At 36.6% G+C, this 26,150-nt stretch overlaps 2 protein-coding genes across 9 annotated transcripts; one reads left to right on the top strand and one right to left on the bottom strand.

Moving 5' to 3' along the window:
- Positions 1-3: 3 nt before the first annotated feature.
- LOC129730382 (facilitated trehalose transporter Tret1-like) lies at positions 4-21,418 on the top strand. 8 transcript variants are annotated; one of them, XR_008728845.1, is made up of 9 exons: positions 396-1,010; positions 1,096-1,328; positions 1,437-1,567; positions 10,261-10,595; positions 10,668-10,882; positions 10,942-11,145; positions 11,207-11,449; positions 11,518-11,645; positions 21,297-21,418. XR_008728845.1 is itself a non-coding variant. In XM_055689674.1 (8 exons), exons 1-7 carry the CDS (start codon positions 944-946, stop codon positions 11,444-11,446), a joined length of 1,425 nt encoding a protein of 474 aa, XP_055545649.1. In that variant the 5' UTR covers positions 396-943; the 3' UTR covers positions 11,447-11,449; positions 15,841-15,861. The 8 variants fall into 8 exon arrangements, 5 of the variants coding, with proteins under 5 accessions (XP_055545650.1, XP_055545649.1, XP_055545648.1 ...); XM_055689674.1 differs by lacking the exons at positions 11,518-11,645; positions 21,297-21,418 and adding an exon at positions 15,841-15,861; XR_008728847.1 differs by lacking the exons at positions 11,518-11,645; positions 21,297-21,418 and adding an exon at positions 15,841-15,861 and having other exon boundaries at positions 398-1,010; positions 11,215-11,449.
- LOC129730385 (facilitated trehalose transporter Tret1-like) lies at positions 20,838-25,804 on the bottom strand. The gene is made up of 8 exons (XM_055689682.1): positions 23,002-25,804; positions 22,654-22,886; positions 22,459-22,589; positions 22,063-22,400; positions 21,584-21,999; positions 21,454-21,519; positions 21,235-21,396; positions 20,838-20,970 (listed from the first exon to the last, which is right to left on the bottom strand). The coding sequence occupies exons 1-7, from the start codon at positions 23,060-23,062 to the stop codon at positions 21,253-21,255; spliced, it is 1,389 nt and encodes a 462-aa protein (XP_055545657.1). The 5' UTR covers positions 23,063-25,804; the 3' UTR covers positions 20,838-20,970; positions 21,235-21,252.
- Between the last annotated feature and the right edge of the window lie 346 nt (positions 25,805-26,150).

The following is a 26,150-nucleotide window of genomic DNA, read 5'->3' as shown; positions in this document are numbered from 1 at the left end:
CTTGGCAGCATCCGGTGCTGTTTTATCACATCCCCCGTTATCAGCTGAAGGCTTCACCAGCAGCAGCAGCAACAGCCAGACTCCTTACAGGTTGCTTCAGAGTATAATCGAACCAGTCTGCGATTGTCAGAACAGGGGGCGAAAGTAGTGTGGTTGTGTGGCAGGGTTTTTTTTATCATGATAGTATTATAATCTGTGGTGAAAGATTTTTGCGAGTCCAAAATGGTGGTGGAGTTTTTGTGTCGACGCTACTGGAAGCAGTTCATCGCTGTTAATGTTGGCAAGTATTTGTTTTACGTGCGGGGAAAAAAATCACACTAAAAGGAAAAATGCTCTGGAAGGGCAAACGATGTAGTAAAATTTAACCTCGTTTTATGTGAATATACCATCTCTAGTGTGTGCTTTTAGCATAAGTTTTTCTAATAATTGCTCTATATATGCATTTTGTTTCATAGCTGATGATAAAACTAATAACAATGTATCCCTGGCATTCAATTCTTGGTATACATTCGGGATTTGTGCGAGTACAATTTTACAGCTCTCTAGTTCCCAATTTTTAGCACGCTGACAAGCAAAATTTAAACAAAATAATTTATTTCCGCCAACGTAAATCAGGACCATTTGGAAAGATGAAAACATTCACTGATTTGTTTTTTCTACATCATGTTTCATTATTTTTTCGGGTACTGGAGTTGTTTACAGGTGCTCCCGAAATAACATGAGTTTCGTTTTTGCATGCAAACTTGAATGCATCGAAATGCACCATGCGCAGCTCGCTCTGCTGTTGATGTAACGTTTTGGCGTTTGAGTTGTTATATAACGGTTTGCGAACGAACGAAAGTTGTTATTACAGTTTGTCGTATTATTGTAGCGCAGTACAATTAAGTTGAGTTTCAAAGTAAAGTGCAATCAAAATACGGAATAACAAATCTCGTTCGGTGCCATGTCGGACGGCGGAACCAGCATTTTCGACCTACAGTATCGAAAGCAGCTCAAGGCAATGCTAGCGAGTAAAGGATATAAATACACGGGAAACAAGCTGCAAAGCTAACAAAACTCAATTAATCACTGCATCCCGTGCCCTTCCCCCCACAGTTCACCTAATATCAATCGGGTACGGCGTCACGGTCGGATGGACGGCACCAATTATTCCGCTGCTGCGATCATCCGCAACGCCGTTACCGGCGGGACCAATCTCGGTGGAGCAGGCATCCTGGGTCGGATCCTGTCTGTGCATCGGTGGAATGACGGGAACAATCCTGTTCGCCCTGATTCACACGTATTTCGGCAAGAAAGTGGGTCTGCTGCTGCTCGCGGTGCCACACCTTGTACGTGCCGTAAACAACCCTTAGTTAAACAAGTCAGACCGATCGAAGCTGTCAACAAAGATTTACACTCCCTTTCCGCCTTCGTTTCCTTTTTCCTTTTCGTAATAGATCCTGTGGACTTTGCTGTGGGTAGGCGACAACGTTTACTACATCTATGTTGCGCGGGTCATGTCCGGACTCACCGGGGGCGGAATATGCAGCATCTTGCCGCTGTTTGTAGCCGACATTGCGGACAAGAAGTAAGTTACGCTTAGGGTGACCGCTAGCTTTAATCAGTCTTTTCAGGTATTCGAGTGCATTTGTTAATAGGGTGGTGTAGCACGTGATTAGTCCATCGTTTCATGACACATTTACTGATATCATTAAACAACTTGTTCTGATGATACTCAAATAGTTTTTTGGAGATTATTCAAGCAACATTAGCGTTTTAGCAGGTACCTAAGTTACAAAAAATATCGATTTTCGAACTAAATTCGCTGTTAAAATTGTTATTAGGGTTCGTTTTGCTTTTCGCAAACTACTTCTTCAACAATTTCATTTACGTAGGACATGAAGTTTACAAAAAGAGACTATGTGTGCAATATTCGCTGTTGGAATTAATTTATTCATTCTACAACAAGTCGTCTCACCAAAAAAAATATTCAACGCGACTAATCGTTTGAAGCTTATTGTTAAACACAGTTGACTGGAATTCTTACTAATCGGTAATCGGTATCCTATATTTGCGCAGATTATTACAAGGTTAATTTTATTGCTAGTCAATATAAACGGAAATTACTTGTAAATGCTAATTCAACGTAAGCTTAGCTTATCATTTTAATTGATTTCAGCAGAACAAAGAGAGCAAAATCCCGTACACAAAAAAAAAACACAAAAATGTAATTTATTTTAGTGAATTTGACAAAGTACCTACATCTCATGGAATGAATGTGAAATTTGATATCGTTATTCCATGGAGACGCATGGTCATTATTGGATATAAAAAGTTCCTGTTGGAAAAAGATTTTCTTCAATAATGCAAATAATGAAATGTTGAGCGAAGTTTTAGGTAAATAAGTTATTCATATAAAAAACATGAGTTTGAAAAGACTTGACATGGACGTTTTTTTGTAAAATCAATTTATATTCTTGAACCTATTTTTTCTCAAAATATGTTTATATTTTTTTTACAGCTTTCTTTTAACTTATGGCGTCAACAGTTGAGACGTTTCTCATACCATTTGTTCACATTTACGCGTTTTAGAACAAATAAGGCTTATTCGTGATAGTTCCGAAGGATTTTGTTTTGATTCTGCGGAACCCAGGAAAAAATTGAAAGGTGTATAAAGAATCGAGTGTTTCGGTTTTAACAGGAACTCTTTTGGAAAAAAATCGAGACTAAGGATTTAATATTAACCCTTTCTCGTTCGTGGTAACTCTAGAGCACCAAGACCTAATAATCATATCTAAACAGAAAATCGTCATTTCAGACCCCTTGCTGGTGGACAACCGTGAAAATTGCCCAAACCGCTTCCCTTCCCTCTTTGTACTAATGTTCTTAGCGGAAATGAAACCTCATCATACTGAGCGATTTTTTAATCGGTAGCTTAAATTTTGTCTAAAGTACGTTTTGACGACATTTGATTTTATACTTTTCGAGCATTATCAGAGCCAATCAGGAGGGGTTTTCTCTCTCTCTCTCTTCGTCACTTCCTACTTTCCTCGCTCTCTTCTTTCTCATACCCTCTCTCTTTCTCTCTCTCTCTCTCTCTCTCTCTCTCTCTATATATATATATATATATATATATATATATATATATATATATATATATATATATATATATATATATATATATATATATATATATATATATATATATATATATATATATATATATATATATATATATATATATATATATATATATATATATATATATATATATATATATATATATATATATATATATATATATATATATATATATATATATATATATATATATATATATATATATATATTATATATATATATATATATATTTATATATATATATATATATATATATATATATATATATATATATATATATATATATATATATATATATATATATATATATATATATATATATATATCTCCCTCTCTTTCTAACGCTCTCTCTTTTTCTCTCTCTTTCTCTCTCTCTTTCTCTCTCTCTCTTTCTCTCCCTCTCTTCCACTCTGTCGCTATTTTTCTTTCTCTTACCCTCTCTTTTTTTTGTCTGCCTATCAGAGCCTGACAAAGTCATTTTCAATTGACAATTATCAGGTTATAGTGACGCTTCGACCCGTCGCTTTCAACTGAAAAGCTTTGTATCATTTTCGAGCACTTCGTGAGTCACATGACACCCAGTCGTAAGCTCTTACTGAAGGGCTTGAAATTTAAACAAACGCTTTTCAATTGAAAGCGGAGATTATCACCATCACTCTCACATGACGTTTCTCAATTGAAAATGACAATGAGCGCTGACGGAGACAGAAGGCTTCCATAGAGTACTTCAAGCATATATATGGAGGAAATATTGATCGGAACTTGCGTAACGTATTTATTGGATGCCATTGCCGTTCTAATTACGGCTTGCGGTATAAGAAAACTACCATCAAACGACGCGATGCGGTGCTAATTTCAATTGAGACGCTGGAGGAAAGGAAAGAGTCTCTCTCTCCGTCACTCTGTCCGTCGATTGAAATATTCATTAGTTTTATTTAAAACGATCCGATGAACAACAGACGGGAAAGTAAGAAAGAAGTGATTTGTTGACCGTAGCCGAAAGGAATCAAGTGAAAATGAAACTGTTCGAATCGAAATGACAGCGCGAGTAGATCAGTTTCATTGTTTTGTTTCGAAAATGCAGAGCCCTGCTGCTTATTTCACTGAATCATTCGCTTTCTTCATCTCTGTTTCTTTCTCTTACTGTTTCTTTCTATTTTTTCTGTTTATTGTTTTTCTTTTTTTCTACTTTACCTTAATTGAGTATATCAATTTGGTGCTGTTTACTGTTATTTACATTCTGAAGAGACTGATTCTGATTACGATGTATTTTGTTTCTGAGAAATAGTCACTGCATTCAGTAGTTCCTAATTAATTTTAAATTATGATGAGTGTATTACGAATTTATTGGCATGTTGAAATAAAAGTCAAGCATAATTTTGCGATCCTCTTTGCTAAGTACAAAAAATTCCAAATACAAGTTTCACAATACGAAGCTATGTTTGTTGGTCACATATCGTTTAGAAGAACTACTTTGTTTAATGTCTTGGTCTTGATTTCCGAACGAGTAGAAAATCTACTCTTACAGAGGTAGGTATGTAGAAAGGAATGTTCGTCACCTGTCCAAATTTACCAAGGTCTTTGCTGCTCACTGTGGTTCAGAGAGGCAAGAAACTGGTCGAAAGTCATTTTCTCGTGAACCTTATATTTTAGAGCAATGTTGTCTTCAGTGAAGTTTTTGAGTAATAAAAGACACTGAATAGAGTAAAAAAGACACTTAAAAGGCTTAATAGATTATGATGAATTACTCTACAAGGGAGATAACAAAAAGTATTTTCTTGAAAAATCAATATTTTTGACCACCGTCTCGGGCAAAGTTTTCCAAAATAACATAAAACAAAGCTTTGCTGATGGCACTAGGTATCTATTTTTCAATCTTACTGAGCTATCTGATTATGTTATGTTATAATAATTTATTTATTTAGAGTAGTGAGGGGCAAAAGTATGCATCGGCCTTTTCGAAGCATACGAGCAAAATAAACTGGCATTAATGTATGAATTTGCAGTATTATAACGTTAGTTAATCGCACATGCAAGCACATGGAAACATTTTGATGTTTGTCATAAAACTCCAACCAGTTGGATAACTCATTGTGGGGCAAAAGTACGCATAAACCGCGGGACAAAAGAACGCAATAAGTGCCATTAACTGTAATGAAAAAATGTGTTTAATAACGATGATTTTGTACAGAAGTTACTCATAAATAACTAGTAATATGCGGATGTGCTCCGAAACTGCGGAATATTATGGTTTCATGATTTTTTAAATGGAATCTTACAACCATTTTAATGGTTATCAACAAAACCTGCTTTCAAAATGGTCCTTCTGGAATAGATAGGGGCTTCTAGAAGCCAAAGAAACAATGAAAAATACAAGGCCAAATACCATCCAATATATATTTTCGCCACTGGGATGATGTCCACAGATCAGAAAATGGCCCAGATGCCATTTTCAATTTCAAGATAGCGACTTCCGATTTCCAGAAAGCAACCTAAGATGGTCGAATACCCTCCAATATTTGTAATTTCGCAATCGATATGATGTCCAGAGACTCGTTAACGACCCCAGACACTATTTTTGATTCCAAAAGACGACTTCCGGTTTCTGGAAAACAACAAAATGTGATCAAATACTAGGTAATATGAGTATTTTCGGAATCGGGATGATGCTCTGAGACCATTAAATGACCCCATTTTGGATCCCAAGGTGTCGACTTCCGGTTTCTAGGAAACAACCCAGAATGGTCAAGTACCCCCCAATATGTGTATATCTTAAAATCAAATGACGCCCCGATACCGGAAATCGACTTCAGACGCCATTTTCAAATTCTAGGTGGTGACTTCATACTCATATGCTATGGTATTTTATCAATTTTGGATGTTTCACAGAAACCGGAAGTCACCAACTTGAATTTAAAAATCGCGTTTGGAGTTTATTTCGGGTGTCTGCGCATCATCCCGATCACTGATATACTTATATTGGTATTCGACCATTTTGGGTTGTTGGATCTAGGAGTTCAAGATGGCGTCTGAAATCGTTTTAAGGTCTCTTGGCATCATTTCGATTCCGAAATAACTCATATGAGGTGGTTTTTGGTCAGTTTGCCGCAGACCGGAAGTCTCCATCATTAATTCAAAAATAACGTCTGAAATTCAATTCATCAATTCGATTCCGAAATATATGAGTATTGGGTTGTATTCAACCATTTTTGGTTTTTTTCGGAAACTGGAAGTCGCTTTTTTGGGATTTAATATGGCATCTGGAGTCGTGTTCGGGTCTCTGTGTATCACCCCGGTTCCGAAAATAAATTTAATCAATTTGTTTTTATGGCCTCTAGAAGCCAGTGGCTAGTGGAATCTCTTCTGGAAGGTCAATTTTTGTGATATATGACCAAAACACCCAAACATATTTCCAGCAAACCGAATTTCTGGAAGTAAGAATTTTATTTCGGGGCACCGTTCTAACGCAGCTAAAAAGAATCAGTGCAAAACTAGCGAAAAACAATTAACTTTTTTAAGCATAGTGTAACAAATACACTGTTCTTACAGTGCGAACTTTTGCCTCGTAAACTGCGTACTCTTGCCCCGCATGCTGGGTAAAAGTTCGAATCTTAGTATTTTTTCTAAAAAGTGAAATTCTCATGCTACAAACAAAATTCAAAAAACTCTGGTAATACATTTTGAAGGCGAAAGTTTCATGTTCCGCTTGGAAACAAAACCGAATTTTATGATAATTGTTTGAAATAGTTCTGTTGCAAAAACAATAAATTGCGTACTTTTGCCCCTCACTACTCTATTGTTTATTTGTTTCATAAAAATTAGTTCGAATTCGCACCATTTTTTAAAAGGAAAATAAATTTCGTAGACATTTCTAAGCCTCCCAAACAGAATACCGTGACTTCCTAGCTCCCTCTTACTTTTTCTCTCATTTTTGCCTTTGCCTCCTCTCTCTTTCCATTGATACCCTTTTCTTCCACACTCTTTCTATTTTTCTCTCGCTCTTCTCTTTCTACCTCTGTTCTTGCTCTATTACTTTTTTCTCTCTCCTTTTTCTAGTAGTTTATGAAATGCATAAAATGCCGAGTGGTGTTATCTGAAAAAAAAAAACTTTTTTTTTTTAAATCGACTGTGTGGGATGCAATTTTGATCTGGAACCAATCGGATGTATGGAAAAAAATTAACTTCCGAATTTTGTTTAACGGTAGGACTCAAAATTATCGTCTTCTCGAAAAATAACAAGAGGGTTGTGTGCAAAGCCATGACCGCAAGGTTGAAGTAGAATACTTTTACAAGAAAGATAACTCGGCTGCTTGCGTGTCAGTCATTTTTTCTAGTAAACAAACGTTGGCTAATCAGATCAATCGAATTTTGCGCTTCAACAAGGATTGACCATTTTCAATAATATAGTAAGTTACTTGTCATGGCTTGACAATTTTTAAATTTTGAGATGAAATGTTTTTCGGATGTCGTGCTCATGACTGAAGGAAAAGATAATTCAGTACGTTCTGAGACACGGAAATAAAGTAAAATTTATAACTTTTATAAATTTAAAAATGCAAATTAACTCAAGAGAAAACATTAACGCTTTAATCATCAGGTTTTTATTTCATCCTGAAAAGGACAATTTGTTGTTCAATTTAGTATCGGATAAGATGCCGATTACATCTTTGCGTTATCACTGACAGTGCGAATAAAATATTCGTTGTGATAAAGTAAACTGTGAAATGCTGATATAACACTCTAATCTAGACGGCTCACGTGTTGTCAAAATGAGTCAACTTTCCATTGAATGCATTCAATAGTGCCCACTATCGCACAGAGACTGCATTTCACTAAAGTGCCTCACTGCATCAGCCGCTATCGATGTCGAGATCCGCTGCAACTAGTGCGCTATCCATTGCTACGCGGCTGAAACAAGCTCTTATATAGGCCAAATAGCATGTTTAAAATTGCAAGGTATATGATTCTGTCGACCGTACTTGGGAAGCAATCATATAACGACCAATCAGAGGTCGAATTTTTCATTTTGACAAGGCTTTACTATTTTTAATAGTCCAATAGTGTGAATAATAAAATTACAATTATCTTCTTTTAGGAAGAATCTTAGAAGATTTTACAATCTATTGCTGCAAGAACGAAGGAAATCCATCGAATACAAACCGATTTATTAGCATTTGAAATTGGACATATTTTTCACTTTTTTAGGTTTTAGATTTTCATTTCACATCCCTATGTAGCCGAACTTCCTGAGAGAAGTATTCTACTTCAAAATGTCCTCATAGAAAATTTCAGTCCAATCCAACTAAGGAAAGTAGTAGTTCAAAGCAGTCGAAGTATCACTTTTTCGACTTTCTGGGACGTAGAAATTTTTGAGTTGGGAAACTCCCTCATTTCACTTCTCTGTCAATCTCACTTAACGGAACTAATTTTGTTACCTTGCTTTAGATGAAATCAGGAATAGGTCTCAAAAAACGAAGTGAGCTTTCGAGCGAAATATATTTAACCATGAAGAGACTCCTGTAAAAGAAGGGCGAAACCTGTGCTTACCAGTGAAATCTTCTTAAAAAGAGCCGTGGTCAAAAAAAACTACTGAAAGAATAAAATGACAAAATGAAATCTGCAGCACATAGGAACAATTGTGCAAAGTTTCAACCAGATTAAAAATGGTCATTTCAAATTGTTGACATTTTTTTTATAGAATCGCACTGTTAACTTGGTTTTACTTACATTCTAACAGTTGAATACGGAATTTTATGTAAGTGCGAGGTAAGAACGAAATCTTTTTCAATTGGCGCACCGCGAAATTTTGATGCTTCTGAGTGTTTGTTTTTTGGAAAACCTGGTAGTACTCGGCAACAAAATGATGAAACGTTAAAAATCTGCTGATGATTATTGTGAGTTGGGAAAGTTAGAAAATGAAGGTATAATACGCATTGGGTCCAAGCACCTAAATATACCTATATTTAATAATGTGCCTATCTATATAATAAAAATGCAACGTTATTCGTATGTCAGGAGCAAATTCAAGATCGGAATTCGGCGTAAGAATTGGTATGTAGCGATTTTTTGGGCCGTGGAAGGTTATTATCCTGGTTTAAGACCCCTGCCCTCTCTGGAAGGGAGGAGTATCATACATTTGAAACACGAATTTGTGTATTACACAAGAAATAATCAAGCAACTCGAAGGAAATATCGCAAATAGAAGTTTTTGGAGTTTAAGGATTTTAGGGAACATGAAATGTTTTACGCTGATTTGACATTCCTCTTTTCTTTTAAAAGCGGGGAGGGTCCAACACAAATGAAACACATGTTTCACCATTTCTTCCCGGAAAATAGCTTGAAATGATCGAGATGACACCCAGAGGCTAGAAATTATCTCCATGTCATTTTGAAAAACAAGATGGCGATTGCCGAATACCACCAAATGTGGAAATTCCCGTCTTCAAGAAGATGCGCGGTAGCCGCAAATCGATCCAAAATGCCTTTTTGAATCTTTTCAAGGCCAACTTATTATTTTCAGAGTTTTTTTTAATGTTAGATAAAAGTTATTAACATAAACATATTGATACTAAATAGTCTATAGTAATATTGAGGTCTATAATTCACAGAATTATTGAAAAGGAGAAGTTTATTTCGAACTTATCATTTAAGATCACTCTCGAAAGTTCTAATGCATTTATTGTACCGAACAGCCCTATGAAATTTAACATGAAACTTGCGGTCATGGCTTTGCACATACACCTCTATGAACATAGAAAATCTTTTTTCAACCATCTTTTTATTTGGCATTCATCTTAAAAAAAACTCAATCGTAAAAGATATGTGATTATTTAAGCTATTCGATTTCAATGTTCAGAACCAGAACCAAAAAGAATATTTTTTAATTCACAAACATCAAATATGTCATAAATTTTTTTTTCTGTAAATTAGAAAGAGACTGGCTCGATAAAATCAAATTTTACAGGGTGACATCAATAGTTAAAATTCAATTCAAATGGGACGACTCATAATACATCACCTTAGTTTTTAACTTTAAACTGTTTGCAAGCCACTCTATTAGCCCATTCCTTCCGTCAATTTATCGTCCTACGTTAACTGCCTGTTTACCTCTGGTGACACGTGTGTCGCATTTTTCCGCAGGATCCGGGGAACGCTCGGTTCGTTAACGATTCTGCACATAAACTTCGGTATACTAGCATCGTACACACTCGGGAATTACCTGTCCTACTACACCATACCAAAAGTTATGCTATCCTTTCCGGTGGCCTTCCTCGTGCTAGTTTCCTTACTCCCTGAGACCCCCTATTGTCTTCTGCGGAAGGGTAAAATTGCCGAAGCAGAACAGTCGCTGATGTTCTACCGGAACGTCCCGGATGCCGATCACAAAACGCTAGCCTTTGAGTACGAGTTCGAGAGCTTGAAAGCGTTTACGGCAGCCGAAAGCAGCAAGGAAGGGCTGACGTTAGCTGATTTCAGTAAGTGCACCCAGCCGACCGGAAAACACACAGACCAAAGTTAACCGAAATTTGCTTCGATGTCTTCACCAGAAACACCGGCTGCTATCCGGGGACTATCCATCGGCATTTTCGTTATGGCCCTGAATCAGTTTAGTGGAATATTTGCCATACTGACCTATGCAGGAACCATCCTGCTGTACTCCGGCACGTCCGTTGAGCCCAAGTACGTACTAATTATGCTGGCTTTAATCAACATCGGCGGGAATCTAACATCGTTCGCAATCATCGACATAGCTGGCCGCAAGGTATGTACATATTTAATTGGCAATTTATCAGAAATTTACACCTTTTGAAACAATTTCAGATCTTTCTGTTGATTTCAACTGTTGGCGTTGGGGTGAGCCTGGGCATCCTTGGTCTACATTCGTTCTTCTCCGATCCGAACGATGTTATCATGGCAGAATACTCCTGGGTGCCAGCTCTTTGCCTGTGCCTAACTATTTATACAGCCGCACTCGGCATCACCAATGTGCCGTTTTTTCTGCTGCCCGAAATTTTACCTCCCAAGGTAGGAAAGTGCAACGTTCTGGCACCGAGATGAACTATTTTTTCATTGAATTCCTATACAACTTCGCAGTATTGGCAGTACCATCAGTATGGTATTGTTGTGCTTCTTTGCATTCATCATGGTGAAGGCCTTTCCGATTCTGCTGGAAAACGTACAAATTCACGGCACGGTGTGGATTTCCAGCGGCGTTTGTGCTTTTGCCGCGCTGATAATTGTGCTTCTGGTGCCCGAGACTAAGGGGAAAAATTTGATTGTCGACGAGGACAAGACTGCCGGCAAAGCTAGAACGAACGTTTACTGAAGGGTATAAAACGATGTTTAAAAATATATCTGTTATATATATATATTTAAATATTTGAAACATATTTGTAGATAAATCGTTTGTGATTTAGTGCAAAGGAAATGAGATTCCATCATTATAATTTTGGATGTTTTTTTTCGTGTAATAAAACGAATAAAAATTTATATCAGTGTTACCTCTTCTGTATGTAGACCTGAAGGTAAAATAGTTTTGCTTTTTTAAATCACTCTATCATTGTTGTATTTTATAAAAAATATATGTCAACTTTGATTTTAGGATGAACGGTTTAAGTAAGAGTTATGAAATTGTAAAGTGCAATCGAAAAAAAAAAACATTGTACCATGGAACGGGGTGAAATTGATCAATTTTTATAACAATTTCCAATTAACTAGCTTCATGTACATTTTTCCCGAAATAGTATAATTTTAAAACAAGTACTGGTATGTGCTCCAGTAAACCTCTATAGCTATTGGTGAAATTTATTTCTTCTACTTCATGAAATAAATTCGATTATTATATAAGGTACCATGAGGTGAATTGGGGTGAAATTGATCACCATTGAAATCCATACATTTTTTTGGCAGTGTGCTTTTTTTTCGATATACTAAAGATAAATGATGATTTCTGTGCTGAATAACATCATTTACAGCTAGTTTGGGAACGAAAATAACGATAGTTCAGGTTAAAATTTGTTTATTTTGGTTCACCAGCTGCTTGTTGCTAGATTTGCTCTTATTCGATCGTCGTTAGACCGATTTCAATTCGGTTTATTGCAAAAGCTCAAAAACTGGCTCTGTAATTAAAATCTTTGTGGTTTCCTGCGAATTCATCAGTATTTCTTTAATGGTATGGAATGATCATTGTTGAAAATTACATTTTCTGAGCTTTTATCAAACTTTTCTCACTTCTCCAAATTTAACGTAATTAACCCTTAATTAAGATTACTTTATAGAAATTCAATACTTTTTTTGTTATTTGGAAACTTGTTTGATCAAATTTGATTAAGTTTTGACTGAGTTAGAAGAATTTTTCGAAAATATTAAAAATTGCACCGGGAATGCAAGGATTAACTTTGACAGGTATGTGAATCATGAAAAAGTTACACGTTAACATTGCCTAGTGTTGTAAGAGCAATATCTTTTAATTAGTATTTTTTATCACGAATTTTCAGGTGATCAATTTCAGCCCACTGATCAATTTCACCCCATTCCACGGTATTTTAATTGCTTTTCGTTCAAAGGACGATAAATTCTAATTGCAGGAGTTAAAATTACAAAACTCACAATAATTATATTTTATTTAATGACTGTTATCTAAACATATAAAAATGCAGTCCTGTCTGTTTAATTCATATAGGCTCTGAAACTACTGCACCAATCGGCGTGAAATTTTGTACATAGAGGTTTTGGAGGCCGGCAAAGGTTACTAAGAGACTCCTCCTTCTTCTGGAAGGGAGGGGTCCCATACAAATGAAATACAAATTTCTGCACATCTCGAAAACTAACCAAGTAAATGGAACCAAATTAGGCAGGGGAATGTTTTTAGGGGTAACAAATATATGTCCATGGTAGTTTTACACCCCTCCCTCTTTTGGAAGGGAGGGGTTTTGAAGCATAAATTTCTGTACATCTCGAAAAAAAAATAACATAACAAAATGGTACCAAATTTTATATGTTGAGGTTTTTGGGAGCACGAAAAATTTTCATGGTGGTTAGACACCCCTCCCTCTTCTAAATGGGAGGGCTCTTACACAAATCAAACGCAAATTTCTATGGTGGTTTGACACTATGGCAATTTCCGGTTACTGGAAAACAGCCAATTTCCACCAATATGATTATATTCGGAATGATACATCGGAGCTTAAATCGACCACAGACACCGGTTTTAATTCTGAGATGGCGGCATCCGGTTTGTGGAAAACAGCCGAAAATGACCAAATAACACCAAATGACCAAATTGTCTCCAAATGCTATTTCTAAATCCAAGATGGCGACCTTATGTTTCTGAAAACAGCCTAAAGTGCCCAATATGAGTTTCTCTGGAGCCAGAATGATGCAAGAAGCTAAACATTGACCTCAGACACCATTCAGACACCAACAGCCGAAAATGACCGAATACTACTCAATATGGATATTTCCGTGATCGAAATGATGCATAGAAGCAAAGAATTTACCCTGGACACCATTTGAATCCAAAGATGACCACTTTCAGTTTTTGGAAAACAACCAAAATAACTGAATACCACCCAATAAGGACATCTTCGGAATCAGATTGATGCCAGAAAAACAGCTGAAAATGACCGAATACCACTTAATGTGGAGGGGCTAGAAAACAGTCGAAAGTGAACAAAATCAAACCTCAGATACTGGTGCTTATTACGAGAGTCACTTCACGGTGAAATATATTTCACTTTCACGCTCACTTCACTTTTTTAGACCTATTCCCGTTTCCACCTCAAGTGAGGTGACAAAAATCACCTCCGTGGAGTGAGATTGACAGTGAAGTGAAATTTAGAAAAGAACAAGTGAAATGAGATTGTTTCCCAGCTCAAAAATCTCTAAGTCGCAGAAAGTCGTTTTTTCCGTTTTTTTAGATAACACCAGATCTTGACGTGTTCTGCATTTCTAAGACATTCGGCATAAAAAAAAATGTTTTTTTCGGCAACGAAAATTTCCTGAACTAGTTTGCATTTTTTCCGTCGGGCACAAAAATGAAAATTTTACCGCTTAAAGGCACGGATCAAATTCTGATTCGTTTCGTTACTGAAGAATAAATCCAATATTTACCATTAGATCACAAATCAATCAACTTTAAGACTTATGGCATCTTCGTGGAATCATTTCACCGTTCAAAATGGTCGTGAAATAATTCCACGCGAAACGTCGCTTTTTCCGTTCTCACTTCACTGAATTGACACTCATAATAACCCAGATTCCGCGGCAGATCTCACTTTGCGACGTTTTTCTCACTTACGTGAGACCGGTAATAGGATTTTGTTCACTTCACTCTGATTTCACCGTGAAGTGACTCCCGTAATAAGCACCACTATTTTGAATTCTAAGATGGCGACTTCCGGTTTCTGGATATGAATATTTCCGGTATCAGACTGATGATCAGAGGCCAGAAATTGCTTCACGCGCCATTTTGAAACCCAAGCTGACGATTTCCTTTCCTGGAGCTGAAAATGTTCGAATGTCATCCAATATGGGTATTTTTAGAATCGGGGAGATGTACGAAAGCTGAAAGGCAAGAATATGTTCAATCCTATAAAACCAATCATTTCATGCGATTTTTATTTGAAGTTTGAACGCCTCCAATGTCCGATTCGTTATGCATTTGAAGACAATAAAATCGTCGGAAGCTAATTCTTTGGATGTAGTTAAAATCAATTTACAGCATTTGAAATCATTTAAATAAAAAATAGGCGGAACGAAGTTTGCCGGGACAGCTAGTTTAGAATTATACTAAACTTCCACAGTGAAGAAACATTCAAAAAGAATTTAAAAGCAGAATCATGGAAAACGAAAAGAAAACTAGTCATTCATGCACTCATTTGTAGTTTTCAGGATTTTTAAATTGACTTTTGTTCTCGAGATTTTATTTTTGCAAATTCCCAAAGTGAGAGTAAATTGTATGAGAAACTCGGGAACAACTGCCATGGTATTGAAAATCTTTTGAATATGTTCAAATAATCCGACAGACCCCATCCCATTGTAGCATGGTAACCTTTATTCGCATAGAAAAACTGGCCCAAAATGAGTAGTGAGAAACTAATAACTCTAATAAGCAAATTTAAACTAAACTCCAAATTTTGAACCTTAATAATACCCTTCTAAACTTTTGCTTCCGTAATCATTCTTGAAAGAAGTTCTAAGACGGGAAATCGTGAGCCAAATTTTTTCTTGAAGGTTAAGTGGTAGAAAATATTCTTTAATTCGAAAATAATCGTGTTCTAGCAATATAATATGATATTAATGATCTTTTTAAATCACAAAGCTCATGATGATCAGAAATCCGTTCTCTATATATTTCAAATGTACACGGAAGTCGCTTTTTATGCGGGGGATACGTGTCGCGTAAAGAAAAACCGCGTAAAGTCCGGAATCTGCGTAAAAAACGCGTAAAATCCGGAATCCGCGTAAAAAAACTGCGTAAATTCTGCAATTCGAGTGAAAAGAAACCGAAATCCGCGCAGGAAAAAAATACCGCGTCAATTCCGGAATCCGCGTAAAAAAAACGTATAAATGCCGGAATCCGCGTAAAACAAGCCGCGTAAAAAACCGCGTAAAAAGCGACCTTAGTGTATATGTTTTGAATAATCTACAGACTCTACCCTTATATTGAAGGATGTAACTACTACCTATAAAATTACAAACAACTCCATATCATTACAGAAACAAATGAAACCTAATTACCAATAAATCCGAGGTGGCCAGGCGTCGTTACTGAATGGTGAGAAGGACTGTGGCGTCGAAAGGAGCAGGATTACTGGTAATTTTATTTCGTCAAGCAAATGTAGACTACAGTTATAATAATACAATGCTTTCTTATATTCTATACATTATTTCCAGTAGTTAGTCGTTTTTTTATTTGATTTCTGCCCATGGTGATGTCGATATTTTCGCAGTGCTGGTTATAGTGACGCATCATGCGATTTATTGGGCCATTTTTTGAGTAGTTTGTTCTGTGAGAATTTTCCGAAAATATTTTACGATTTCTTAATTGACGACTGGGTGCATAAAAATTTAGTTGTGATAATAATTGAGTAGATTGCACGCGTTGAGAAATAATGTCATTGATAAAATAAAGCATTGAAAGATCGCGGCGTTCTTTAAGTGCTTGTATGTCTATAAGCATGCAGCGTGCTTCATATGATGGCAAGGGAAATGATGTCCAATTTAGCTTACGAAGCGCGTACAAAAGAAATTGTTTTTGGACAGATTCAATGCGTTCTTCATGTGTGGCAATATAGGGATTCCATACAATGCTACAATATTCCAGAATTGGTCGGACGTATGTAATATATAATAGTTTGATTGTATATGGGTCTTGAAAATTGTGGCCGAAGCGTTTTATAAAGCCCAGCATACTATTTGCTTTGTTGATAATTGTATTATAATGTTCTATGAATGTGAGTTTGGAGTCTAAGATTACGCCTAGGTCCCTAACGATTTTGCATTTTTCTACTGGTTGGTTTCCTAAGAAAATGTTTGTTGGTGGTGTTACTGTTTTTCTGCTAAAGGCTATTGAATTACATTTTTTAATGTTGAGTTGTAATAGGCTTTTGTTGCACCAAGTGTAGAATACATTAATTTCGTTCTGGAATATTTCGAAGTCTTCTGCATTGGTTATTTCTATAAAGAGCTTCATGTCATCAGCATATACAAGCACATGTATTGACTTAAGAAGAAAGGAAATGTCATTTACGTATAATATAAAAAGAAGAGGGCCCAGGTGGGAACCTTGAGGAACCCCAGAAGTTACTTCTATTGGGTTTGAAAAGGAATTTTGAAAGCGGACTATTTGTGTTCGTTTTGTTAAGTATGACTGCAGCCATTCCAAAAATTTTGTTTCAGTTCCGTATTTTTCGAGCTTGAAGAGTAATAATGGTATGTCGATTCTGTCAAATGCCTTGCTAAAGTCCGTATAAAGAGCTTCTACGTGGTTACCGTTGTCCATTACAGTCAGAGTGAGAGTTATGAATTCCAAAAGATTTGTGGTAGTTGATCGGCCTTTGTAAAAGCCGTGCTGTTGAGTTGTAATTTGGTGTTTTACTTGTTGAAAGATTTTTTCATTAATTATTGATTCAAATAATTTTGGAATGCATGAAATAATGGCAATTCCACGATAATTACGAATGTCAGATTTAGCGCCAGATTTGAAAATTGGCACTAAATATGAGGTTTTCCAGAGTTCTGGGAAAATTCCATTCTTCAGGGACATGTTAAAAAGGTGTTGTAATGGTGTAGATAGTTCTTCTGCCAAATTTTTGAGAAAAATTGGAGCTATTCTGTCAGGTCCAGGACCTTTCGTAGCGTCTAAATTTTTAAGTGCGTTTTGAATTTCGAATTCAGATATTTGATTGACAGATAAAGAATTCGAAAATTCAGGAAAATACGAGAAGTATTCGCGGTCGCGATCTGTTTCTTCATATTTGGTGTAAATTTCTTGAAAAAAAGTGGCAAAAAGACTACATATTTCATTACTAGTTTGTCCTACATTACTGTCAAGATGCATTCGTGATGGAAAGTTGTTACTTTTTAATTTGGTTTTTACGTAATTAAAGAAGTTCTTAGGGCAAGACTTGATTTGATATTCGATTTTACGATTATGTTCTTCATGTGCAATTTTAATGGCTGCGTCAAGTTGACAGCAAATTTCTTGGTAATTTTGAAGATTTTCGCTATTGCTGTCTTTTTTGTATATTTTATGTGCTTTTTGTTTTCTATTTTTTAGGTTCTTCAATTGTGGATTAAACCACACTGGATATTTGTTGGTGTTCGTTCGTCTTCTTTTCTTTAGAGGTACATTTTCTGATATAATTTGATTAATTATTTCATAAAATTTTGATACTTCTACGTTGACATTTCCTTCTTTACAAATTATACTACGCCAATTTATTATGCGAAGTCTACGTTTGACTTGTTCGAAGTCAGTTTTGTGGTATTCCGGTACATCCTCGTACTCGCAGTCGCTGGGGTACGAAGTGTTATTCATTACTATTGAATATTCAATTGCTGTGTGGAATGCTTCATTTTTCCAGATGGGAGTCAATGATGCATCTACACAGAAGTCTTCAGTGCAGTTTGTGAATAATAGGTCTAAATAAGCATTTTGTTTGTTTTTGACATGATTGATTTGATATAGACCGAGTTCTGAGGATTTGCCAAAAAGATACTGCAGTGTTTCGTTTTCGCCTACGACTGGGAGTAAGATAGATTCATTTTCAATGTCTACAATAAAGTCTGCATTACGTTGGTTGAAGTCGCCATAGACATGCAGTTTTACTTCTGGTTTCATGTTAGACATAATAGATTCTAGAGTTTTGAAAAATAATTCATACGAATGTTTATGAGCATGTTCCGGTGGAAAGTACACAGAACAGAAGATATGTTCTTCGCCAGCAATAAATGCTTTGGCCCATACGTGTTCAAATTCTTTATATTTGTCGGATATTATTTCTTCAGAAGTAAAGTCTACATTAATGGCAATGAGGACTCCACCGCCTGATTTTTTTTGACTGGTAGACAAATTCCGATCGTGCCGGAATACATTGTAATTGTTTCCAAATACTTCTTCGCTTCTTACGCTTTCGTCCCAGCTACTTTCAGTTCCTAAAATTATTTTAAAAGATGACGACAATAGATTTTGTTGAATTTCTTTGTGATATTGATATTGATGGACAAGCTGTGGATCTACCATCCAAGGACGGAGTAAAAAAGCAGCTGGGAAAGACGGCATTCCCTTCAATCTTTTCAAAGTCGGGAGCGAATAGCTGCCATCCATCGTATCATGCTTAGAGTGTCGTCTGATGAAAACGATCAACGGACCGGTTGGAGGGTATCATTTTCCCGATCCACCAAAAAGGTCACCGCTTGAATTGCATTAGCTATCGGGGCATAATTTGTTTTCAATAACGTGTATAATATTCTATCCTGTATCCTGTTTCACAGATTGAGGCCCTTGCAGAAAACCTTTGTTAGCCCGGTGGTGTTTCCGATGGTGACGCTCCACTTCAGACTAAATGTACACCTCGCGACAAATTTCAACTTGCAGACTCATTATCTGTTCACAGACTTTAGGGCAGCGTACGATTCAGTTAAGAAAAATGAGTTATAGCAAATTATGTACGAACATAGTTTTCCAACCAAACTTAGTAGACTGATTCCTGTCACCCTCGATGGCTCCACATCAAGCGTCAGGGTAGTCGGTGGCGTTAGATTTGAAGCAGGGTGACGGGCTGTCTGTCTAACTTATTGTTCAACATCACATTGGAAGGTGCTATACGGTGGGCTGGCGTGTAGAGATGTGGACTATCATGAAGTACATGGTGGCTAGTAGAGAGCGTGCTAGCTCATCGGATGTTGGTGCTGCGGTGGTGATAGATGGGAAATCATTTAAACTAGTCGACGAGTTTATTTACCTGGATACATTATTGAAGTGCGACGATGGGGTTAAGCAGACATTAGACGAGGCAAATATTTGCAATATTTGGTATGTAATTTATTTGCGCAAAATTTTTCTCCGGGTAAATATATTTGTAACGCTATTACACTATAACAATTATTTGTTCAGAACTCTGTTTGCTTGAATGACATCAAAGTCTCTTCGCTCATTTTTTTGCAAATATATTTGCTGTGCTATTACACGATGCAAATTATTTCCAGAAAATAAACATCGTAGAAAATATAACTAATCTAGTTTCTATTGCCCAACAACATATCATCTGCCACTAGATAATATGATTTCTTAGTTTTGGTTCACAAAGGCTACCGTTGCAATATAATATATTTTGTTCCGAGTGACAATTGCCCATCGCAAATAAAAGTAAGTGTTTTTGTCATGCTTTCCAATTTGCTATGGAAAATGACGAAAATCAGAAGGCTGTTTGAATGCGTGCGTGCGAGATTGGGTCAAACTTTCTGTATGAAACGAAAATGCTACGGTTAACTGATAAAGTACCACTATTAAATCAAAACTTCTCGCATATGAACAGTTAATTTCCACACCGTTTGGAGTTTGTAACTTCATTGATTAAAACGCAGCATTTTGTATGGGGATTTCAGCTATTGAACATGAAGGTTTCTCCATTATTCGACGATTCTCATCGGAGAACTATATAATTGCGCGTGCCATAATCCGTATTGTTGCTGGGGAAGAAAGAAACCTTTCACTTCGAGTTTAATTAAAATATTTATGTCAAGTCGCATTTTAGAAAAGAAGAAATTAAATAATTATTAAATAAACTTGTAAATTCGGTTTATTTTTTAACGATTCGTGAAACCTTTATTTGAGTAAAATTATATCAGTTTCACCTGTACTGATAACTACAAGGACTACTCTCACCAAATAGAATCAAAACAATCTAGGTGAAGTGACACATTCAAATCCATTTGCTGTAGTTTGCTCATACCAAATTTCAGTATAAACGAAGAAAAAATACAAGCAAATGTTCGCTCTGTTGTGATCTCACTAGCAAAGAACGACATTAGACGAATCAAATATTTGCTCAATTTTTTGTTCAACAAATACGATGGCAAATATTTTTCAACAAATAATTTAGGCAAATACTTTGATATTACACGGACAAACAAATATTGACCGTCATTTTGGGCAAATATTTGCTTCGTGTAATGTCCGCTTTAGCCGTGAAATAAAGAGGCGGATAGCGGCTGCATACAGGACTTTCTACGGATTGCGTAACCTGCTAAGGCCTCGTAGTAATTGGTGTTAGAGGCGACTGGAGGATAGCAGCCCAATACCGAGTGACATGGTGATGTATTCTGGATTTCGTCTGTCTGGATCTGTTGCCGCAAGAAGAAAAGCAGAAAAAGAAGTTTATCGTTTTGTCGGTGCAGTGGTTTCAAATTTGAATACGATTCAAACAATCTGTAAGCCCATAAAAATGTAAATATGAATGTTATGTGTATATTAAAAAAACATGAATTGTACAAAAATATAGTTTATTTCAATAAATTAGGAAAAAGTGTAAAACCTAGCCAGATGTACCCTGTATCAATACGAAATTAAATTGATTTTGCTTATAAAAGAGTTCAGCATTTACTCACAGCTTTCCTTGCCAAATTTCAAACTGTTTCAGGTACGATGAGATTCTTTCCTTTTGTTTCAGGTATGAAGAGGGCAATGACGATAAGGCCCAGAAAGCATGTACTGGCAAATATTGCAACAGCCCCATACAGAGAGATAACTTCAATCAAAATCGGTAGAATCTAGAATAAAATGAATAAATTGTTGTTCAAAACCATTTCTGAAATTAGCTCCCAAACCTTCAACGTTATGAATGCAAAAATTGTGATTGATATCATGCTGATGGTATTCCCCGCGTTGCAAATCTTTAAATTTAGAGAAATTTTTCGTTATTTGTGTAATTTCATTCTCCAAAACACAAAAACTTACTTTAGCAGGCAAAATCTCCGGTAGCACGAAAAACGGTATATTACACAGACCAATACAAAACAGAAAAACAGTCACCGAAAGACTGCCGATCGGGATCCAATTGAAGCCTTCCATGTCCACCCCTTGGGACCTCAACCACGAGTATGTACCCAGACAGGACAGACCGAGTCCGGTGCCGAATGTGGAAACCATCAACAGTATCTTTCTTCCGGCTACATCCACCAGTATGAATGAGGCAACGGTGCCAATAATTTGGATGGCGCCCATAATTATAGCAGATGCTCCTGGATTGATCGTTGATCCGGACTCGGCAAAAATTGACACGGCATACGTTAGGATAGCGAACACACCGCAAAACTGATTCAGGAACATAAGAAAGATACCGATAAAAATTCCATTTCGTGCCGCTACCGTTGCTGTGGATGGTACATATAATAAATCCATTCAAAGTTTCGAATTGAAATCTAATTCGATCTTACTAAAGTCCGAAAAGGTCAACTTGTTCGCTTTAACTTTACTCTCCAGTATAAAATGTTGCAGTTGTTCGAACTCCCGGGTAAACTCCGCTGATAGCTTTTCACTTGGTCGAACTCCTCGGTAGAACATTAGAGAGCGTTCTGCTCCCCGTAAATTTCTGCGTTTTAACAGCGATTGCGGAGTTTCCGGAATGAAGCTCATCAGTATTATGAACGAAACTGGGATGCACATCATAACGAGCGGTACCGTGCGATACGAGAGCAAATCTCCAACAATATACATCAGGAGGATGCCAGAATTTCCAGACATCGCCAGTAAGGATCCTAGCGCTCCGCGGATTCTGCCATTGAACGGCTTAGTGTTATTTTGTGATTCGACGTCGGGTAGAAAATACGTACTTGCTATCAGAAATGTCGGCTATGTATAATGGGAAGGTAACTATAATTCCTCCTCCAGTGACACCTGCCACAAGTCGAGCCGCGTATAACTGATAGACGGAAGTCGCGAAGTACACCGTGATCCAGAAGCACTGCAGACATTCAAATAATTTAAAACATGCTCTTCGTGTATATAAGAGATTTTATATTGCTCACAATGTTGGGAGCTGCCAGGAATAGAATGCTTTTCTTCACACCAATCTTTTCCGCCAGGTACCCATAAATAAGAGCTCCGAAAAATCCACCCAGGCACAGAATCGATCCAATCCAGGAGCCTTCGGCAACCGTCACGGGACCCGTCTCAAGTGGTGATTCATCCGACTGTAGCAGTGGGAGAAATGGTGAAACCCAACCGAGAGCCGCACCATGGCCGAAATTGACGAGGTTGACTGTAGCAGGAAGATTTCTTTGATTAGAACTTGTTTGTATAAGTTTCACTTCACATTTTTAACAACCATCAATTAGTTATAAACTCAGAACTACCCAAACACAAAGTCTACTTACTAACGCACGCGGATAGCACCTGACTTAGCGAACTTCTCGTGAAGCCCTGATTCGAACACATTTCAACTAACGTTGGTACAAGCGGTCGCGGTCAGTTTCTCCTAACAACGTGTAGAACTTCACAACATTCTTGCGGTGTTAAGAAAGAAAAATCGTCTGCTTTGTCGTCGGATTTTGTTGTAAATTCGCCAGACGGAGGTGTTAGCGCCCACTTTTTGTGAGGTGTGTAAATCAATCCAGACGCAAACCCAAACTCATCATACTCGGGGGTAGATTTCCGCAAACAATAGCGCACACTTGCACAGATTAAATCCAGCTGATCGTGACTCGCGAAAAATGTTTCTTCTATCATTTGATAATGGGAACATTCTAACCAACAGTAGCATCCGCTAGCGACCATTAAGCTAGATGGACCTATTTACTCACTGGGATAGGTTATTGATTTACAACCGCTGAGATGCAATCTGAGTTAAGTACTATAATTATTTTTGGATTATGTAAACAAGAAGGCGCTTTTTCAGGTATACAACGTCGGCAGAGTAATCGTGTATGTGCTGGCAATTCTGTTGTCATGTCTTACTCGACCTTACGTCATGCACTCTGCGTGATTTCGAGGGGGACGAAGAAATTGCAACACACTGCTCTCAACGATCCTCGTGCTGAGGTGCTCTTTTGTGTTGTAAAACTTGTTTTTCAGGAACAACTCTTGTTAAATCTATTAGTGGCTAAAACTTATCTAGTTGATTATTTGACTCACCAGACATACCGTCACCATCAGTAAGAAGGTTTCCCCAGTAGTCTTTATAACATTATTTTCAATGATATTGATGCTTTGAAGTTTTTTTCGAGTTGCACGAAAAAATTCTGGTGGAGAGAGAAATCTAATATTCTGATGCCGTACTTCAAAAATTGGACTCTCAACTAGACTCTGGATTATAAAACCTAAGCATATGCGTGATTTTGTTAATTAAAAGTTACAAAATATTGTTATCCATCTATTCTACAGTTTAGCAAAATATTTATAACTTTTTTGGAGATCGATATTTATATTTCGCAAACTAATAAATTTCGAGAAATTACAGTTAAAATACCAATAGTAGTAGCATCGAACTGTTCGGGCAACACTGTCACTTTTGGTTGCGGCCCCATTCTCCTTTCGGCCTTGAGGACCGTTGATCGCTTAATGGGTGTAAGGATAAAGATGTGCTAGCTATTTCAGCGACATTTCTTGACCCTTTCTCGGCTGAGACCATTGGATGTACGTACATACGCGCGAAGAGGGTAGGTCTTTGCACACAAATAATAAAAAAAAATGTTCAGGGTGGGCCAAATCTTACAAAAAAAATAGGTCTCTCCTCTAGCCTACCTCAGTAGAGTGGCATGCCAAAAAATCGAAAATTGAGTGAACGGATATTGGTCATTGATATCTTGTTGGATAGAGAGATAATTACTTTAGTTTATGAAATCACTTTTGAAACGGTTTTCCATAGTAAAGCGGTTAAAATTTATAGCCAATTTAATTATTATTCAACCAATCCATCCGCAATGCTGCGAACCAAGCACCGATGACACATGCTGATGAAATGTTATGTTAATGTTATGAAAACGCAATTTTTCCTCAAAGTTTCCTGTGTTGGCATAAGGTAACATTAACTACTTCAAATAAATGATTTCGGGGTGCTAAGAAGCGCCATTGGTGATGTCACTATAGTGGCAACCCGTAAGTCTGTTAATTGTAAACTGTCATTTGCATATGATGCGGCATGGTTTTTCGTTTTATTGTTCTTTACAATCTGGCGGTTTACTCTAAACTAAATGACTCAACCACAACAAAAAAAACAAATTTTAATGTACACACCTAGCTCATACTAGCTCGATATAATAGCATATAATAGCATTCAGGGAAAAATATTTTAGTTTGAGAAATTTTTAACGCCAGTTTTGTTTTACTTGGAGTAATTTTCAAAGTAAGAAAATTCAGCTTCATGAACTTTTTCAGTGTCCCTTAGAAGGGCTGACTGTAATATTCACTTGGCAGGAGAAATGAAGCAATGTACTTCGAGCTAGTATATTTCGTGCTTGACTAGTTTTCCAGGTAACAGCTAACGAACGGAAATCTGCAATTCGCTGGAGAAGATGAGGCTTCTTCTTTTTCGTTTTGACCTCTTTGGTAATGTTCCTTTGTACTTTCAATGATATTCTTGTGGAAAAACTAATGTACAGCCAGTTTTTTTACGCGGGGATACGTTCCAAAGTTGTATAAAACTGCGAAAAAAACTAGATTGAGTAAAGAAAATAACGTAGAAAACCCAAAACGTTTGAACTTTAATTGAATATGATAGTGCTCATTCTAAAGACTAAAATACAGGGTGCGCTATAATTATTGCAACAAAATGCAAAATCAGTTTGCGGATCGATATTTGTTGGGCCCAGAAAACGAATTACAATCAAAACCGGAGCATTACACAGTGCAACAAAAATTGACTATTTTTTCTGCCTTGGCTTCTATATATAATTTTTTTGTGTATTTTTATGCAAAACTAAATCTCCCCGAGTTTGAACATATTTCAACTTAAGGGGCAACAATGGCGCCATTTTGAATTTTTGAGAAACCGGTAATTTTTGATGTTTTTTCGACGCCGTTTTGTTTTAAGACCAAATATCAAAATTCTAAGAGTTTGTTCACATATTAGCATCTTTTTACCCATGAAAACCTTCTTTTTACCCAAAAAAACAGATCTCAAATCGGACAAAAACTGAGCTCAAAACGGTGATTTTACGAAACCGGGTTCGGCATAGTTTTAGTATATTTCACAAAGCAAAATAATATCGATTATTTCTGAGCATTAATGGTAGCTCGCTCATATCTTAAAGTGGTAGTCAAGTTATATCTTATTTTGAGTAAAAAAGTCTCAGAAATCGAATGGTAGGTGTCTGATCTACGTAAAATGTCAGCAGATAAACCTATTTTTGTATTGTAGGGAAATTGGGGCAAAATCGACATTTAAGACCCTATTGAATTTCATTGTAATCGGATTTTTAGTTTAGAGGTTATGGTTCAAAATGTAAAAATCATGAAACATCATTATCTCGAAAACTACACAACCTATTTGAACAAAATTGATTTAGAATGAACGGGATACCTGAAA

Source organism: Wyeomyia smithii, chromosome 3 (genome assembly GCF_029784165.1).
Source record: "Wyeomyia smithii strain HCP4-BCI-WySm-NY-G18 chromosome 3, ASM2978416v1, whole genome shotgun sequence".
Taxonomy (NCBI): Eukaryota; Metazoa; Arthropoda; class Insecta; order Diptera; family Culicidae; genus Wyeomyia; species Wyeomyia smithii.
This window is presented reverse-complemented; position numbering and strand designations above follow the sequence as displayed.

Coding starts and splice junctions, on each gene's coding strand:
- LOC129730382 (XM_055689674.1), top strand. CDS start 944: ATGTCGGACGGCGGAACCAGCATTTTCGACCTACAGTATCGAAAGCAG. Junction 1,329..1,436: donor TGCTCGCGGTGCCACACCTT/GTACGTGCCGTA, acceptor TTTTCGTAATAG/ATCCTGTGGACTTTGCTGTG. Junction 1,568..10,260: donor GCCGACATTGCGGACAAGAA/GTAAGTTACGCT, acceptor ATTTTTCCGCAG/GATCCGGGGAACGCTCGGTT.
- LOC129730385 (XM_055689682.1), bottom strand. CDS start 23,062: ATGTGTTCGAATCAGGGCTTCACGAGAAGTTCGCTAAGTCAGGTGCTA. Junction 22,000..22,062: donor GTTGACCTTTTCGGACTTTA/GTAAGATCGAAT, acceptor TACCATCCACAG/CAACGGTAGCGGCACGAAAT. Junction 21,520..21,583: donor CGGAGATTTTGCCTGCTAAA/GTAAGTTTTTGT, acceptor CTAAATTTAAAG/ATTTGCAACGCGGGGAATAC.